Source organism: Cataglyphis hispanica, chromosome 9, assembly GCF_021464435.1.
Source record: "Cataglyphis hispanica isolate Lineage 1 chromosome 9, ULB_Chis1_1.0, whole genome shotgun sequence".
NCBI classification, from domain to species: Eukaryota; Metazoa; Arthropoda; class Insecta; order Hymenoptera; family Formicidae; genus Cataglyphis; species Cataglyphis hispanica.
In genome coordinates this window covers 7,777,536-7,796,377 of record NC_065962.1, presented here as the reverse complement: position 1 = coordinate 7,796,377, position 18,842 = coordinate 7,777,536, and the positions used below count along the sequence as shown (strand labels likewise).

At 34.1% G+C, this 18,842-nt stretch overlaps 2 protein-coding genes across 2 annotated transcripts in view; one reads left to right on the top strand and one right to left on the bottom strand.

Moving 5' to 3' along the window:
- LOC126852094 (angiotensin-converting enzyme) overlaps positions 1 to 18,842 on the bottom strand; it is a 46,895-nt gene that overhangs the window by 5,272 nt on the left and 22,781 nt on the right. Inside the window, exon 11 of the mRNA XM_050596564.1 lies at positions 6,735 to 6,875. Within this exon, the coding sequence (XP_050452521.1) occupies positions 6,735 to 6,875 (141 nt within the window). The remainder of the gene's footprint in view (positions 1 to 6,734; positions 6,876 to 18,842) is intronic.
- LOC126852107 (uncharacterized) lies at positions 10,691 to 13,073 on the top strand. The gene is made up of 2 exons (XM_050596590.1): positions 10,691 to 10,825; positions 11,536 to 13,073. The coding sequence occupies exons 1-2, from the start codon at positions 10,814 to 10,816 to the stop codon at positions 12,670 to 12,672; spliced, it is 1,149 nt and encodes a 382-aa protein (XP_050452547.1). The 5' UTR covers positions 10,691 to 10,813; the 3' UTR covers positions 12,673 to 13,073.

The window sequence follows — 18,842 nt, the reverse complement described above, 5'->3', positions numbered from 1 at the left end:
TTCGATCAAATCGTCGACGATCAACATTTGCGCCCGTAACATCATACGATCTAAGATTAAACGCGCTTTAAAGGCGATGCTACGGTCTGAGAACTGGTGCATCGTGCCGACGAGGTGATTATTTAGATGCGGTTATGCAACAGTGGCAGTATCCCGCGCCTCTCAAATCGATTGCTGAATCAACAGCGAACTCTCGCAACTTTTCCTCTCTGCATAATCACGGGATCACGACGATATTGTAGCGCAACGCTTAGGAACACTGGATTTAGTGTATTCTTAACTTTGATACTCGTTTAAAACATTTCGCATGTAAAGTGCTACGCTGCGCGTTTTAGATTTTTTTCCCGTTTAATTGTTAGCGATTTAATACTCCACTTGCATTTTTATATAAGATTTTTTAAAAGATTTTTTTATACTTGTGACGTACATATTTATAGCAATCATTGAATTTTTGCATATCTTTCCATATATATATGTAACCGTACATATATAACAACTGATATAGAAAAAAAAAATATATATATATAGGATATTTTACAGAAATTATTTATACATTTAGACTTTTACTTGAAATTTTTTTATCTGCTTATTTTATCAATTACATTCAAATCTTTTATAATAAAGTCTTTGTTCGTACATTCAATACGATTCATAAAAAACTAGGTCGAGCAAGAATGATCAATCAGAGCAATATTATTATTCATGTATCAATATTTTTCATTGCAATATTATTTCAGGGCCGTGCATCGGTTACGTCATAATAGCTATCTAACTGCAGTAACTTTATGTTACCATAGATTGTGCGACCGACGAATAGCCGCAATCACGGCGCCGGCGTTACGAGATACGAGCCTTTTCGCTGTGCGAGATTTCGCAGAAATCAATTCCGTCTGTCATTTCCGGTTCCTTTGAGAGAACTCGTTCTTAGAATAAAAAACTACTTTCATGCATCCGCTTTTCGTGGGAAACGATTCGATAAATAAAAATATTTTCGTGTGTTCGAGGGGAGGTTCGATCTCTTTCTCTTTCCTTTTATCTTGTTCTCTTTCTTTTTTTCTTTCTTTATATGTATATATTTGGCTTTAATTTATATCGATCACGTAATATCCGCATTTGGCACGTAGGCGAAATCGGTACTTTTCTGCCGACGCTGCAGTGATGCATTTCACAATTTCAGAGATGCCGTGGGCGAGCGAATGTTTCTGATTAGATATCAACTGACAGATATCTGTGTCTCTCACAAGTGTGTATAAAAAAAAAATAAACTGACAAAATTATTCTAGGAGTATAATACCGTAAAATTGTTTATCCCATTATCCCATTATTATTATGTCATCCATGATATAATTATAGAATTTTTAATTTATCATTATATAAGAAAAATTTGTATATAAAATGCTTTAGAATATTCTAAGAGGACAGTTTCACGCTTAATTGCGTTTGAGATACAATAAAATGTTGTACAATATATCGCAAAAAATCAAAACTTTCAAATGATTCCTTTCCGATCCTCCACGTGATCGTCCGTGACAATCAAGGACGGAATACCAATTTGCATTTGCATTTGTATTTAAATCACAGTATCGATATCTAGCGAATGGAATAAATCAACCATAATGTTATTGTATATCTCTTTCGCAATTTAGAGAATCAACACGTGATCAAATAACATTAATGAATATAATTATGATGAATATAGTAAAATAAATAAATTTAAATGTGACTGTATATAACATAAATCAATAAAATAGTTTTATTAATTTCACGTGGAATTTTAATTTAAACTGATCACAAAATGTATACCACAAACCATTAAGATTGCTAATCAAAAAGTTGAGATTTTAAATCTATGCAAAGATTAAATTGGTGAATAATACGAATGTGAATATTCCGCAATATCCTTGAACGTGTAAAAAAAAAAATTGTACTTGTCATTTGCATAGAATTGGCACAAAAAAAATATTGATAAACAGCAAAATAATTGCTAAGCTTCCACGCAAAATGGTATTTGCAAAACTCTCCTTAATTTCAATTGTATCGTGCGCTTTGCTTCTTATGCTTGCGGAAATGCAATCTATATTACGCGGCTATCGGCAGTGATTTGTGAGTAGAGCCAGCTTCACCAGCTGTGCGTGCGACACCCTCGAATCTTGCATAGCGAAAACGGAAATGTAACAGGCTCTCTCGAGCGTCGAGTTTCTTTATCGTATTAACTGCAAACTCTCTCGTGATATGGTAACCGTTTGCATTCCTTTACACGACACACGCACGCTTTTTACCGTGCGTATGCTACTGCTTTCGTAATCGTCATCGTTGTCGTTGTCGCATCGTAAAGCGAGAGTTCGAGATCGTCCTTCGATTACAGGAAGTCAGTCCGTGCATTCAGCGAAATCTCGATTCTCATACCGTGAATGATCTCTGACTGAATTTCCGTTGGGATACCGATAATTCGTAATGCACACACACGGCTCGTGTGTGTTATATAAAAGTGTGAATAATAAGTGGGTATTTAAATGATAAAAAACGTTGGATATATAAATTCCAATAATACATATAATTTATAATAATTATACTATAATTATTATTGATGAATGATCGTTAGAAATATCATTTTTTCATGTATTTGTTTAACGATTGCGATAATTAGTTAAAATTTTGATTGCACAAAGCTATATAAACTGTTATCTAATTTTTACAAGTTGTTTAGTTAGTTTATAATATATATATATAAAATGAAATTCTATTTTATTGAAATTACTTTTGGCTTCTATGCGGAAACTATGTATGTGTAAGGAAGCTTTAGAACAATTTGGTCAGTCGCCAAGAGATTTCGATCTACGACCATCTTTATACGGAACAATCGTTATCGAGTTTCCATTTGCCAAGAGAATTATATACATATGCGACTTTCATTGTCCATAAAACTTTATGTTACGTCTGCAAATACACATAAGCAAATCTGCGAATTAAGAGTTCGCAAATATATCGTAAATAAAAAAAAAAAGAAGAAATGAAAACGTTTCTACTATAAATTATTTATCACGTCGTTTAAATAATATTTTTTACCGTCTAATGTTTTTTGTCATTTTATGCAATTCCTCTGTGAATACAATTTCGTAATTGCAAAAATACAAGCGTTCCAATTAAGCCTGTATGTTTTATTTTGCTCCCCTTTTATTAACAATACATGCAACAGATCTTATCTATCTTTTTTTTTGCACATTTCGCGACATTTTATGGCGAATATCTGTTTTATCATCTTATATTAGCTTAATGATCGTGCCAGAATTTAATTATTCAAAATATATCGCGAGTCATATGTGAAGGTCGATCAGATTTTTAAAATCTTCTTGTAATAGTTAATTGTGACCACTGATCAATACTGCACGTCGATATATGAAACATCTCATTTAAGATTTGAATTTTTGAAATTGTGTTACATCATATATTTTATATATCATATACTGTACAAAGTTTGATTGCATGTAATTGATAGAGATTATGTCGAAATATCGATGTGTGTGTAATATAAATATTATATCCATTTCATATTTTTATGGTTTCTCCCTCAGTTGATTTGCATCAGATTGATTACGTACATTCGACGTTTCGCAAGCTAAGTTTCACACCTTGCTCTTCGTAGCTGGTCAGCAACAATTATTATTTTCATTATTGAAATATTTATCTCGTTGAACAAAGTTGCTGAAATGACACGACGCATCGTAATCACATCGAGAGACAAATACCGGATTGGCGGTCGGTGGAATTGCGAAACCGAATAAAGAGAGTGTCTTCTCGTTAACCCAGATAACGTTCGCCAGAAGATTGCAGCTACGAAAGCTCGCTCTGATTAAGAAGTGATCAATGACATGATGCTTAACCGAGTTTACTTGAATTCTCTATGTGTATACGTGTATATGAATAAAGATAAAAATTATTTAATTTAACTTTCGAGGAGGTGTAAGGCATGATTCACCGTTAAAGAGAAGGTGCCGTCAAAAACCATCCGGTCTCTTGAAGGTAGACTGATACGATCTAACAATGCACGTCATTACTGTGGCGAATGTACCTTGCAACATTCGCGGGAGGATCATGATCATGTTCGCATGTGCATAAAATGACGAGCCTCGTAATCAACAACGCAAAACCGCAATCCCGGCGCCGAGCATTTTTGCGTCAAGACCATGTAAACACGATGCTACTTTAATGGAACAAAGATGTTTGCGCCACCCTTCACAAAGTAGCTCACTGCATTATTATCCCGCGCATTATGTCACATGTATTTCAATTTATCGATTTTATTTAAGCATTTACAAGCGCGATTTTATTGTTTCTCTCAGATGGCATTATAGTTTTTCGAGAAGGGCGATCGTTTAACAATTTAAAACAATTGTGTAATTGAAATAATCAATTAATCATTATATAAATTTTTTGCCACATTTGAATTTTAATATTATACATTAAATTGTACATGTATATATATATATATATATATATATATATATATATATATATATATTGATTTAGAAAAAATTTATACTCTGCAAATAGAGAATATTAAAATACATGTTATACATATTATATATATTATAAAAATTGATAATATATAAAAATTTGTTTGTAGATTATCGACAAAAATAATTGTTTAATATGTTTCAAAACAAAATTAGGGCTTTACCAATTTAAGATCATTATTTCTCTTCAGTACCAACAATTGTGTGTATTACACAAGTTAATCGTTACACAAGTCAATAGTTAATGTCTATACTGAGATGAGCGATTATTCGCAAGATATCCATATGAGAACAAATATTGCGAAGGTACATGTAATTATGGATGTCGAAATCTTCATAGAGATCGTCATTTTATGCTTCATATTCCAAATATACACTAGAAGCTTTATAATGGAATATTATTGGATTGTGTTATAATGAATAAATGCGCAAACTAAATGTATTCAACTAGTCGTCTACGCAGTGATTTTACAAAATTAAATTGGCGGATTTATAAGCGCGTAATAAAGCTAGTAGTCTGAAATAAACTGTAATTTAATTCCAAATATCGATAATAGTAATTTACGCAAAGATTTAATTTACATATTTTGCATTTATGATATATCGCAAATAATATTGCATTTCTATGTCTACATGTATATAATAAACTCACAAATTTAAATTTTTCTGAATAATTCAGAGCGTCTGAGTAAAAATTGCGATGTCAAGATGCTAAAAACGAGAACGTTTTGCATAATTTTTTATATTGAAATTAATATTTCGTCTATTTCTAAATTTGTCACGGCGATCGGCCAAATAACAAGACGCGACGATCTTTTTTCCTTCTCTTTTCAAGAGGTTTCGATTCCTGTACGGGTGACCATCACACGTGCATTAATTTCTACATAAATTTTAACCTTGAATCGTAAAAAAATTCGGGGCTAAAATGTCAAGACCTGGAATAAAGTTTCGATCGAATTCGCGGCCCCACCTTGCCGTGGTATTTTACGGATTTCTGACATTTTGGACTGGCTTTTTGTGGCTGTATAGTAAAGTCAAACCAAAAAATCTTGTTTACGAAAGTAGTCGTCATAATTAACAACTCTTGAAAACGAAGTAGGCAATAAACGTGTCGTCGCTATTTTTTGGCAATTTCTTCTTTTTGCGTTCATTCGAGGACATTTTTGGCAATAATTAGTCTTTATCCTTGGAATTAAGGACTTGAGACTATTGAAACGGGATTAAAGAATCAACTTTCTAATGCTAGACTTTTCAAAATTAGAAAAAGATAAATTTAAAATAAAATTTATACAATTATAATTACAAATATCGCTTTGCGATATGTATATATGCGTGTGTCTTATAGTTATATTTTAAAAAAATATTTCTTATTAAATTTAATTTTTTCAACAGTCTTCTTTCAATATATTGAAGAAAATAATGTGCATAAAGCAACAAATGATAAAGTCGCAATATCATTGAGCGGTTTCCTTTATCCTGTTTCCTTTCTCTAACCGTTGTGTCATTCTTCATGATCTATATAATTTTAATTAATCTAAATTACACAATAACTTTCTTATTTAAGCGTTAAATTTTTATTTTTGTTAAAATATGCCAATGTATAATTTAAATGGCCAACATCTTGTGTAAATATTTTAGATACATATCTCAAAAAGAAAAGAAAACAAAAAGAATAGAAAGAGATCTGTGCCAATATTTTTTTGTTAATTACGCGTAATTAATATCTGTCTCAATGTTATCAAATATTTACATTTATGTATTTGCACTGTATGGCTTTACGCACCCCGTCAAGCGGTACTTATGTTTTTCTGCTTCCACGTTGCACACCTCCTTCGTATTGCGTGTTAGACGTTGAAACATGGTCGCAAAATAGTAGCGCAGCTTTTTCAACCGTAAAAATATGACACGATTTTCAAGCACGATATACGAAACGTTTACTCTTTTCGCGTTTTCGTTTTTCTTGCAAATGGTCTTTAACAAAGCCGCCCGTGCTGGCTGCGATCGATCGCGGCGTTTGTAAGAAACGTGATTGCGAAAGCACACGTAATTCACGTAGATTAAAAACTGATTATTAAAAGGCCACTTTTACGCCTGCGTTTCCGCTTTCGAAGAGGCGTGTACGGCGGATTTTGCGCAAGATGTAGCGTAAAAGATGACGCAGGAACTTTCTGTTTATTCGGCTTAAGAGAACGGCGATTTAATAGATTTTTCAATACTCACCCCAAGATTCCTCCAGCCGCGGGGCTTCTGTAAAAATCGCATCTATGCAGCGGCCTTCTTGGATTGTCAACGAATCTCTGTCCCGCAGCCTGGCAGAGAGCGCGATACAGTTGGAATTGAAGGACGCCAGCAACGAAATTCCTGTAAAATATGAGAGAAAGCTAATTAGCTTATATCATGCCTCTTATGCGTATCTCGACATACTTAATAAACGTCGAATCAGCCTCCTTATAAGTGGGAAGATATATTACAGTACAAGGATAATCTCGAAAAATAAAATGCGTCCATAATGCAAAAATTTAACGATTATTTATTAAATCGATAAGTTTATTTTCTATTGCGCCTAATGGTTTATTTTAATTAATTTTAAAGTATTAAATAATTGCTTGAATAATTTATATTAATAAGACGAGGGAAAATATAGCAGAAGATATTCACATGAAACTGCAAAAATCGTACAAACTTGATAACAATTGTGTAATTCTGTAATTCATAAAATTACGAGTTAATAAAAATCTACAAAATTTCAATTGTTTATATTATGTTATTTGTAAAGAGCAGAATTATATCTAATTCAATTATACATTTTTATTAAATTTGAAATAGCTCTAATGTCAAAACAGAACAATTATTTAAAAATAGTATTTATTCATTTGAGTCACGTCTAAAATGGCAATTTCGTGAATCTTGAAGAGCCATTTGCAAGGTTAGTGTTAACAGGGTCAGGGAGGTTACGAAGAATCTCGATCTTTATGGAATGAGTAACATGACGGGAGATAGAATACTTTCGCCTTCTCATAGAATAAAATTGCTGTCAGGTGGCTAAAAAGAGAGGACCGCTCGGCAATACACAAGTAAATATGTTGCCGTTTCACCGAGAGAAAGAGAGAGAGAAACTCTTCATCGACAACAACCTTTACGTAATATCATCCAGACGGTCCTCCCGGAGATCGCGGCTCGATATTACGATTGGCATTCCGATACTTCTACTTTCCATGATTGTAACGGTTCCCTCGTGCGAATCTGTCGTTTGAAAATATATACGAAAATGTCGTAACACACACGCGTGACATCTGAATATATATTGCGTGTTGCGTAGCAAGCATTAACCATGAAGTCATCGACGAAATTAATAAAATTCACGATTTCCCAGCTTAAACCTGTTTCAGGAAGGAATTTAATAGTAAAACGCAAACCGTCCCGGATTCATCATCCTAGCATCATCTTTGGTTTTATAACCGATGTATACATAGCCACATTAATTACAATACTTTTGATTATATAGTAATTATTATTACGCGTTAATTAATGAATCTTACATTTATGAGCGAGATTTCTGTTAAGCAGTTGAATTCGTGATGCGAGTAATCTGATGACGAACCGGAACATAAAATTTGGCATAAATTTTGTCATATTGTGAAATTCGGCGCAATAAAATAACTCTGATTTCGCAATTGCGAGCGTTTTTGCTGACAAATATTATCGATTAACCTTTCTTGCTCATTTAACGGGTGGGCGAACGCATCCAAATGGCATCGCCGGAGAATGAAACCAAGTCATATTAGTATTCAAGGGGAAGTAATCGTATGAATCGCGAGAAAACGATTGAATCAGATTGTACGGTTGAATAGAGTCGAGGTGAGACCTTCGCCCTGAATGGCAGATATTGTGATAGCTTACAGAAATTAATTTATAAATTTTTGTAATTATCAATTATCCATCTTTTATATCAAATTATTAAATATTTTCCAGAATACGAAAATTTTTAATTTTAGTTTAATTTATCTCTCGAAAGCCGATTCGTCATTGTTGTTATTATTCATGAATCAAAACGAATAACTGTATCTTTCGATTAAAGTAATAATTTCTTTTTCTCTCCCTCTCTATTCCGCATTGCGAAATACATTAATGATATACTTTCGCCTATAAGAAACAAATTGTTAAGACATGCTATAGATTTCTGCGAATACATTTCTTTGTCCAATATATTTGCTAGGTAAAGTGATATAATACTACACGGCACTGTCACGTAAGGTGATCATGTCCCATGTATAATGCGGCGGTAAACATCGACATATACTTGGCCGCGAAGCGAAGGAGGAGAAGGAAAAAGCGCGGAACTTCACGAGCTCGCGAGCAGAATTGTGATGTGGGACCGCATGTCCCTCGAAAGGGAGCAATGCTACACCCACGAGATCAACGCGAGATAAATTCTAGCGGCGTGTCTTGCGCTGCTGTAATGCATATGTGTATGTATAAATGTGTCTCCATTACGCAGCGCAGAAGGCGTTGGGCGAGGTAAGGACGAAAACGGAACGGTAAATAGCGAAAGGGAGAGGATGGATGATGATGTTGATCGCGCGCGCGATTCGCGTGACCGTTGCAGTCGATTGCCACGAAAAATAACGTATTAAAGTGTTCGCTGAAACATGTTACGTTGCATCAGTACGATCGGCATACAGCAGGTTTTTAGTAGGAAAAAACATTAGAGAAGATACAAAAAATTTTCATTCTCGAATCTATCTAAATTTCTTGCAATCATTTATTTATATATAATTTAAAATTCTCATTTCTTTCACATTATCAAAGCAATTTTTTTATTAACTCTAATTCTAACAATCAACTAAGTGTTTTTTTATTTTGGATTATTCGACATTTGAGAAATTATTTTTCACATATATTTAAAATCAAAATTGAAATAATGAAGTTACGTTTCTACTATTCGAGAGGTAAAATGGAAAGCGGAAAATTTATAATTTAGAGACACGTAGAGAAGGTTCGATGTAATGCTGGAATGTGAATTATGCATTCTTGTAGGGGGACACATAATTGCAGGGAAAGGGTAAGAAATTAGTGCAATTTACTGACGGAGAAACTAAATTGTCATGTCAATGCTCTACCTAGGCACATGTATGCGCATGTATAAGTGATATATAATTTATTATAAATTGACATTAAAAAAAAAATTTTGTTAATAAAATCTAATAAAAATATTAAATTCTGCGTCATATCATTAACTGACTGTACGTACGACTGTATGTTAAAATATAAAATTCCGTAAAACGTGCAATTTTCGATTGCATTTTAACGATTGCAAGTCAATCCTCCTCTAAATGGAATTTTCCCGACTTCCGTTCCAATAGCAAAACATGTCTATTTCAAGAAACCTACGGCACGAACGTAGTAAAAGTTTAAAATCCAACTCAAGCACACTTTAACTGCATCTGGGAACGGACTAATGACAAACAATAAAGATTACAAAATATCGTTAGAGCACGATTGACAGGGCACCAGAAATTAACAATTTAACTTTCAAAAATTTCGTAAAATTTTATTTAATTTTCATATTAATTTATAAATCTCTCGCAAAGTTGGAAAACCGACACGCGTCAATAGCACGGTGACAGTTACCGTGAGTAATGTATGTCATGTTTTGCCCGCACGATCACTGACGATATCCGTATCAGCTGATAGATTTGCCAGCAGGCGAATCTGTTCAATCCAAACTCTCGTGAAACGTTACGTACGAAGAGGCGAGTTTTTGCGTACTGTCAATCTCTTTCTCCAAGTTCGTCCAAACTGGAAAGGCACGCGGATACGATCGATGCTTTCCGATACTAACATAAGGGACGTCCAATCGGTATGTCCGTCGTTCCTCAGAGAAAGTATCATATAAAACTAAAGCAATCGAGGTACCTGCGAAGATATGTGGAAAAAATCAGGTATTGCGAGCACAAGTATTTGACGAAGAAGGAAGGGAACGAGATCGGTTCGTTGAAGAAGGAGAGTTCGTTCTTCGCAACGCGCGTACGCGCACGTGCGTGTATGTATGTAGGGAAGTTAAAGAGAAGGAGTGAGGTGTCTGTCCCAAAGGGGAGTGGTGGTCGTTCAGACGGTAGGACCGTCATCGTCGTAGTTGAACAAAGAGGTATAACGTGGGGGTACATGACTTGGGGCCCCGGACCCGGCGGGCCCCGGGTGGCGAAGGCGAAAGTGTGCCGCGTATATAAGACGAGGAACCGACGGCAATCAGCATCCAGTTCACTCCTGGACGCACCCGGAACATCGCGAGAGCAAAAATGAGAATCCTGGTACGTCCTTCATCGTAGTCGACTCGCTTGCAATACTTTTCGTCTTAGTGTCGCGTTGTTGAAAAGCGAGAAACGTCGGTGAAACGTGTATCGAGGAAGCTCAGATAGATAATAATATCTACGAGAAGTGAAGGAGATTAATCGGGGGTGTAAATCGTTCGAGAGAGATTAAACGCGCGCATAGATTTGGCTCGTAAATCATGCATTAAAGAATTCCGCGAACAAGTTGCACGCGAACTATATTTCTAAACGAACATTCCGTATACTAATGTCGTACAATTACGCGACTTGAATAGCTTCACTTTACTGTAGAATAACGATCGTCTTCATATTTAAAACGCTTTCTTGATGACGATATTTTGATTCTGAATTTTCAAAAATTTTATTGCATCGTGCGGTGATGTACATGTGTATTTAATTAATTAATTTTAAACTCGAGTAAATTTTTAAAGAAAATTAATATATCTCGTTACAGATCTTTACATAACGAGTCGATATTAGAGATACAAGCGGTAACATGTGTTATTAGTAACGAGACTTGTCAGTCGCTTAATATTTTCAATAAATTTTTTAATACATGCGCGTTTTTCGAGAGTTCGTTTTTCTTTTGATTGGATGTTTTAAAAATTATATATATATGTAGTAATGAATCGCAATCGATATATTACTCATGTACAACGTAATAAGAGATAATATTGTGTATTTTCTAGATTTGCGTGGCAGTTGCCGCCCTCGTGGTTACGACAGTATTGTCGGAGGAGACCGCAAAAATCGAGAAGTCGGTGGAAGCGAAGTCCGGAGGCGAGAAGAAGCAAGAGAAACGCGGACTGTTAGGTCTTGGTTACGGTTACAGCTATGACGGAGGATACGATATCGGATCTGGTGGACATATCGGCCTCGATCTGGGCAGCGCATACGGTGGATACGGCGGTGGATATATCGGCGGTCACGACCACGTAAAGACCGTGACCGTAGTGAAGAACGTCGCCGTGCCATACCCCGTGGAGAAACACGTGCCCTACCCAGTAGAGAAGCACGTGCCTTACCCAGTCAAAGTGCCCGTACCGCAACCGTACCCGGTTGAGAAGCACGTGCCTTATCCCGTCAAGGTCTTCGTGAAGGTGCCTGTTCACGTACCCCAGCCGTATCCGGTTGAGAAAAAGGTTCCCTATCCGGTTCACGTTCCGGTCGATCGTCCTTACCCGGTCAAGGTTTTAGTACCGCAGCCTTATCCCGTAGAGAAACACGTTCCTTACCCAGTAAAAGTACCAGTACCTCAGCCGTATCCCGTCGAAAAACCAGTCCCAGTACCAGTGAAAGTTCCGGTCCATGTACCTCAACCTTACCCAGTCGAGAAGCTCGTACCTTACCCAGTCAAAGTCCCAGTTGATCGTCCCGTTCACATACCCGTTCCCAAGCCCTATCCCGTGCACATTGAGAAGCCCGTGCCTTATGCTGTCGAAAAGCCGGTACCTTATCCCGTGAAGGTTCCAGTTGACAGGCCGTACCCCGTTCATGTCGATAGGCCCGTGCCAGTTCCGGTTAAGGTACCAGTACCGCAACCGTATCCAGTCGAGAAACCAGTGCCTTATCCGGTCGAAAAACCTGTGCCGATAGCAGTCAAGGTCCCGGTCGACAGACCGTACCCCGTTCACGTCGAAAAGGCCGTGCCTTACCCGGTAGAGAAGCCTGTGCCTTATCCGGTTAAAGTGCCGGTGGCTGTGCCGGTGCACCACGAACATCACGGACATGAGAGCTACATCTCCGGTGGATACGAGGGTGGTGATGTAGGCTACGGTGGTGGTTACGGCAGCTATGGTAGCTATAATAACTATGGTCATCACTAACATCACAATTCCGGTTCGTTCTTTGTCGTCGTATGAGAAACTTTCCACCGCGCGCGACGATAACCGGATAACCGCGAGGATCTTGTCTTAGTATACGAAAAACCGATTCGGAACGTTGCCGTGCGGCGCAGCGATATCCGCCACTTTGTACCTGGATCGGATCGGGGACAATTTCCGGTAGACGATCGCGCATCGGTCTATTGTATTCCGATTTCGATGATAATCGCAACGAGGGCGTGGCGCGGCGACGTGTGCCAGGAAGAACGAATGATCAATAGGAACATACTCGTCTTTAGCGATCTTCGCTCAAGAGCAACTCTCTTGACTTACTTTTGTACCGATATTAGCAAAGTATGTATTTTTTTACAGAAAATGAAATAAATATTATTGTAAAGTAGTTATATATATAGCTATGTGTACTATTTTCTGATCTATTTATCCTAATTCCTACATATTTTCCTTTTTATAAGAAAGATTAGCAAAAATGTTAAAGGAAATAAAAAATTGACGGAAATGGACAGATTCAAAATGTACTCTCTCTAAAATCTGTAATGATAATATTTTATTAAAGATCTGTTTTTTTTTTTTTTTTTAAATATAATCGACTATTTTTTAATATTTTTTTCAGATTATTTGTTTTCTCCTGTCCCTCTTTCGAAAATTCTTTGTAATATGACCGTTAAATTCTCTTACATACCGTGAATTATTAACAATTAAAATGTGTGTATATATACATACAAGAAACTAAAATCAAGTATTGATCAGTGCACCATGGAATTCTGAAGTAAATGAATATATTGATGTAATATAGTATATTCAATATACATATAATTAAGCTTATTGATTTGGCCTTCATTATCTTATATCGTTTACATTTCCTTAGAGAATATTAAAGTTTGATTAAATTTCCATACGTGTTTTGGTGTTCTTTTCTTCGCAGAAAAGTTATGTGTGTGTGAGTGTGTAACTTAATCCATATCAATTATATTAATTAAATTGATGTAACGAAGCTAACAATAAATAAATAACAGTTCTCACAAAGTTAGCGTTGAACGAAAACTTATGGTATATCGGATAAAATAGAATATTATCCCCACACGTGTGGATACGCAAATTTCCGCGATTTTAATTAACAACGAGATACCGTGACCTTTCGGATCAAGTTTCCGTATATTTTCAAAATTTCGTAAATTTTACGAAATATAGGATAAACGCGTGTACGAATAAATAATAGATAACTAAAAAATTTCGATTTACTTTTATTTACTTATAGTCTTTATTTATATACGTCTTATGTACTTGTATTTTATTTTGAAAAATTTATGAAAGAAAGAGAGAAGGAGAATTTAATTTGTATAAAATTTAGAATAGATTTTGATTTATGTAGAATATATATATATATATATATATATATATATATATATATATATATATATATTGAGTTATACAAAATATATTTTAATTTATATTAAAATTTGAAAAAAAATTCTGAGGCTTATAAAAGAAACAATGGATTCTCTTTATATCGATTTATGATAAATTATCGTGCGTAATTGGGGATGCAATAAAGTGAAAAAAATCTGCGCGCGAGGTAATTGATTTTTTTTATCAATTTCCATTATTCCGGTCTTCGTGATCCAGTCTTAAAATGTTTTGTTGGGGATCCCCTGATATCTGCGGAAGTAAAATCGATGTGCATCCGCGACTAATTTCTTGCACGACCCACTTCGACCGAAGCGGCTTTGCCACTTGACTCACGAACGGCGACTTACGTGCTCGTCCGGACCACGAGAACGATTGTGCAATCGTGCCATTAGCGCACGCGACGTCGAGGCTGAAAGTAAGAGTCTCCCCTTCGCCTCGTCAAGAAAGATCGTGCTGCCGTAAATCCACTTCCCCTTTCATCCGTTTTCCACAGACCCGGAGCGGGTCTGTCCTTTCGCTTCCTTTATTTATCCCGCCGCACCTCTTCGCCTTGACTCGCGAAACTATTCCTTTTAAGACAATTACACGGAACGAACACGATGTTTTGCATCCTTTGTTAAAAAATATTGGACTATAAAAATCTTAAGATCACGAACATCAGAGCGTAACGTGGGAAGGCTGATAGTTGCTTAAATGTCAGATAGATACTTCGATAGAGTTTAAAATTATTCAAAATTGAAAAATCTTGTCTTTTAGATAAATTATGGAACATCTCTTATTTTAATAGACATTTAACTTGACATTTAATTAATAATAAAAAATTAGATTGCTAATCATTTTGAATACTATGATGATTTAAGATTGTAGAAGACGATCAGATTTCTCATTTAATTTTGTTTAAATATTTAATGAGAAAATATGAAATCTAATTTATTAGTTTAAATTAGAAATTTTCTTTCTTTAATATTAATGTTATATTAACGAAATTAATAATTTTTATGATTGTCGCCATCATTATGTTTATTCTTCGCGTGTAGTAATTTTGTTACGAAATCTATCATCTAATTGCATTAGTGAGATGATTTCAAGTCAGTTATTTGACATTTTCTTTTTTTTAACAAATTGCCGATGCATACTTATAACATTAAAAGATGCAATTAGAATAAAAAAATGTATATGTTATTGTAATTATATGATTGAAATATAATGACAAAATCTTTTTATTTGACAAATTAATATTCTTGTATAAATTATTAATTTTTAATTTAAATTTTTTACTATGTTTTATATTAATTATCTTTGGAATTTATCGCAGAAAGGAACGGCACTTTTTTCAATTATTTCCAACGACAGTAACCGGTAAAGTAGCTTGGTACTTTTACATTTGCTGCTATAATAAAGATTCTAGCAAAGGATATTCTTGCCTATATGAAATAATTTCATGAAGTCACAAAATATTATAATATTATCTTTGATTACGTTTTCTCTCAAGCACTTTATGAAATCAAATCTTTTAAAATAAGCTAATGGTTATAAATAAATAAATTTCTTATTCAAAATAGTACAGAAAAATTAATGTCAAAAAATATAATATTTTTACTCCATTATTATAACATACTTCATATACGCATTTTTATTAAAATTTGATTTTATTACTTCTATATATTACTACCATTTGTTGATAGCTTAAATTCTCGCGGTTCGTAAAATTCATCTGAAGCATATACCGTGAGAGAAACTACTCTCTATCAGCTGTAGTTATGGCAGATCGTTACTATTTAAGTATTTAATCTATCTTCAAAATTAATAGACATAAAATTGCATTGTGTGAACGCGTGATAAGTGAAAGTAATGACGCAAACGCATCATGATCCACTTTGTTCTCTTGGTGATTATGCATTTGACATTTGCAGAGGGGTGATTTATTGCAATTGATATCATGAATGATAATTTGTTGTAATTTTATGCCTAGAATATAAAGTAGGACCATCAGAGAACCCAGTTTAAAATACATTAATATGTTTTATTAGCAAATAGCACATTTTTTTTCTCTAAATTAATAAATTTAAAGAAAAGCTGATTTTATGAAAACCTTGCGATATATATATATTTATAATATAATTAAATTTTATAAATGATATATGGCATTTTAATTTATTAGTTTTTACTTATTGATTATTTTTATTGTGTATTATTTTGCTCTTGCAAATAAAGTGTTATATCTTCATGATAATAGTTGTATACATTTATGATCGGTCATCATACGTTATAGGATTGTGTTAATGTCCTAGAATAAAGCCAACCGTATAGCGACATAATTAGAAGATTAAATAAGAGATATAATCTTTCAGAACAGTGTCGCTTCCTATTACTACAACATGTCGTCTTTGCTATCTTATGTGCGCTAGAAAGTATCTCGATATAATATATATCTAGCAATCTCGAGAGAGTGAAGGTAAAACCTATATATTAAAGATGTAAGATGTAAGAGAGTTTATGAGCATACAAAATACGTATTTCCCTCATTATTAAGAAGACATTAATTACGAAAATAAATTCATGCACGAAATCTATTAGTATTAATCTACAAATATCGCGTTTATTAATAATATTTTATTTACGGAGATCTTCCTCTCTCTCCTTCCTTGAAAATAAATTAACTTGCTAATGATGTTTATAAGCATAAATCTAAATAAGCTTAAAAATTTAATCATTGAATATCAAACAACTAAATAATTAAAGAAGCATATTGAAAAATATCGAATATTTACGTAAGATTTTTAACTATCCAGCTATCACATGTTTGAAAAATCACTATTATTGTAGCATTTGCTGTGTGATTTAAAATGCATATTCTAAGCAGATGTTTTAATAAATTATGCGCACAAAATATACCATCTCATGTTTATCGCTCGATAAATCTCCCATGTCATAATCGAGATATCCGGAAATATGAAGCAGATTCAAAGCGTATCGCTCGCGCTTCCGCTCTCGACTTCCTTCTTCAACACGAGTATAACAAATTATTCGCAAATACTCATTTAGAAGAATTTTGCCATCGACACTGCGCAGAAACGTCGCACTACTTCTCGCGTTACAATGTTAACAAGCCATTTACAAGCGCGGTTCTTTTTTTACATCACGTGTTTCTTTCAGTCTATGTATCTTTGATAAAAGATTCGTGCTATCATACGATAAACTCTCTCCATATTTGCGATCTATCTTGAAAAGTCGCGAGCAATCTTTTGCGAGTAATGACGTGTGGTTTTTATAATTAAATGCAGCCATGCGGTTGCTGCCGAGCGTTAAATATTTGACACGCAAACGCGTTGAAAAATAATAATGAAGATCGGTAATCCATGAACCATGATTAGGATCGCGTGCAGATAGCGAAATTCATGCAAAACAAATGTGAAGCAATGCGAGCATTGTTTTCTCCTTGCAATGGTGTTGATGAATTTATCTTATATTTACTATCGTATACGATTGCATTTCAGAATCCATTTCAAATGCAAATTTAAATGCCTCACAACATCATTATTTCTTCTTTATTAACTTGTAAAAATGTTTTGCACAACGATAATTTATAAAATCATCTTTGAATGAATCCATATTAGAGATTGTCTCAGATAATATGTCTACGTTTACTATAATCGGATAAATAGTTCAATATACATTTTGGTAAAAAACCACCAATTAAAAAAAGGTTTATATAATGTAGTTAGTATCAATATTATGTAACTCCCTTTCATATCATTCTTAGATATTAAAAATAAGTTTGTAATTATATAACTCGATATAAAAGGAAATATTTATGTAATTTGAAATTAATCGATACACATTCACTATGTGATAACAACGTTTACGTATTTTAATTGATTACTGCAAGGTATAATTATGATTTTTGGAAAAAATGTCAAGTGATCATATTTTAACGATTGCTGTTTCCATACAAGTTTTTGTATTGATATTGCGTAATAATAAATTCTGGTTTATCGGATTTAAATTCGTTTCCAAGTGAACGGTTATATTTCCAGCAATAGACTTTGTCATGCGTTATACGAGCAATACACAGACTTCAACGATAAAAATAGAAGTAATTAAAGATAAATAAAAATTAATCGGAATTATTCTTATTAAATTTTCCGGAAAATCACTTCTGACATTCGATTGAAAAAAAAAAAAAATTCCACGAGTTTTATTTTTGTATTTTTTTTTATTGTTTTTTTTTTAAATAGTAATTTTTATTCTGTTATTTTATGCAACAAAATCTATTATAGTTTCAAAATCATGGTCAAGAGAACCGACCCGAGAAAATGTCAAGATTCCATAAAAAGTAAGCGGTTCTTGCTACTAGAACAATAAATGTCATTCTCTTTATAAGTAAATCTATTGGAACCGGTTCATGCTAGTGGTTTTCTAGAATTTTGTTGTTCCAAAAAAGGACAATTTCACTCGTGCGAGTAATAAGTAACGAAAGTGATTATCCCCTCTTGAAGCAATCATTGCGTGCATCTCTAGAGTAACTACAACGTATTTGTAGCAACCGTATATATAAGATGGTAAAAGTGTACGACTGATCTATTTACTCTTAACTTGAGCAAGGTGCTTGAAGATTTTTCCCAAGAAATTGTTCTTATCTTGTTCAGAATGACACATGCGGTACGTTCTTATGCTATTGGAAACATTTAATAGTTTCTTTTTGTGAATAAGTGTTTTGTGAATAAGTGTATAAACATGTTATA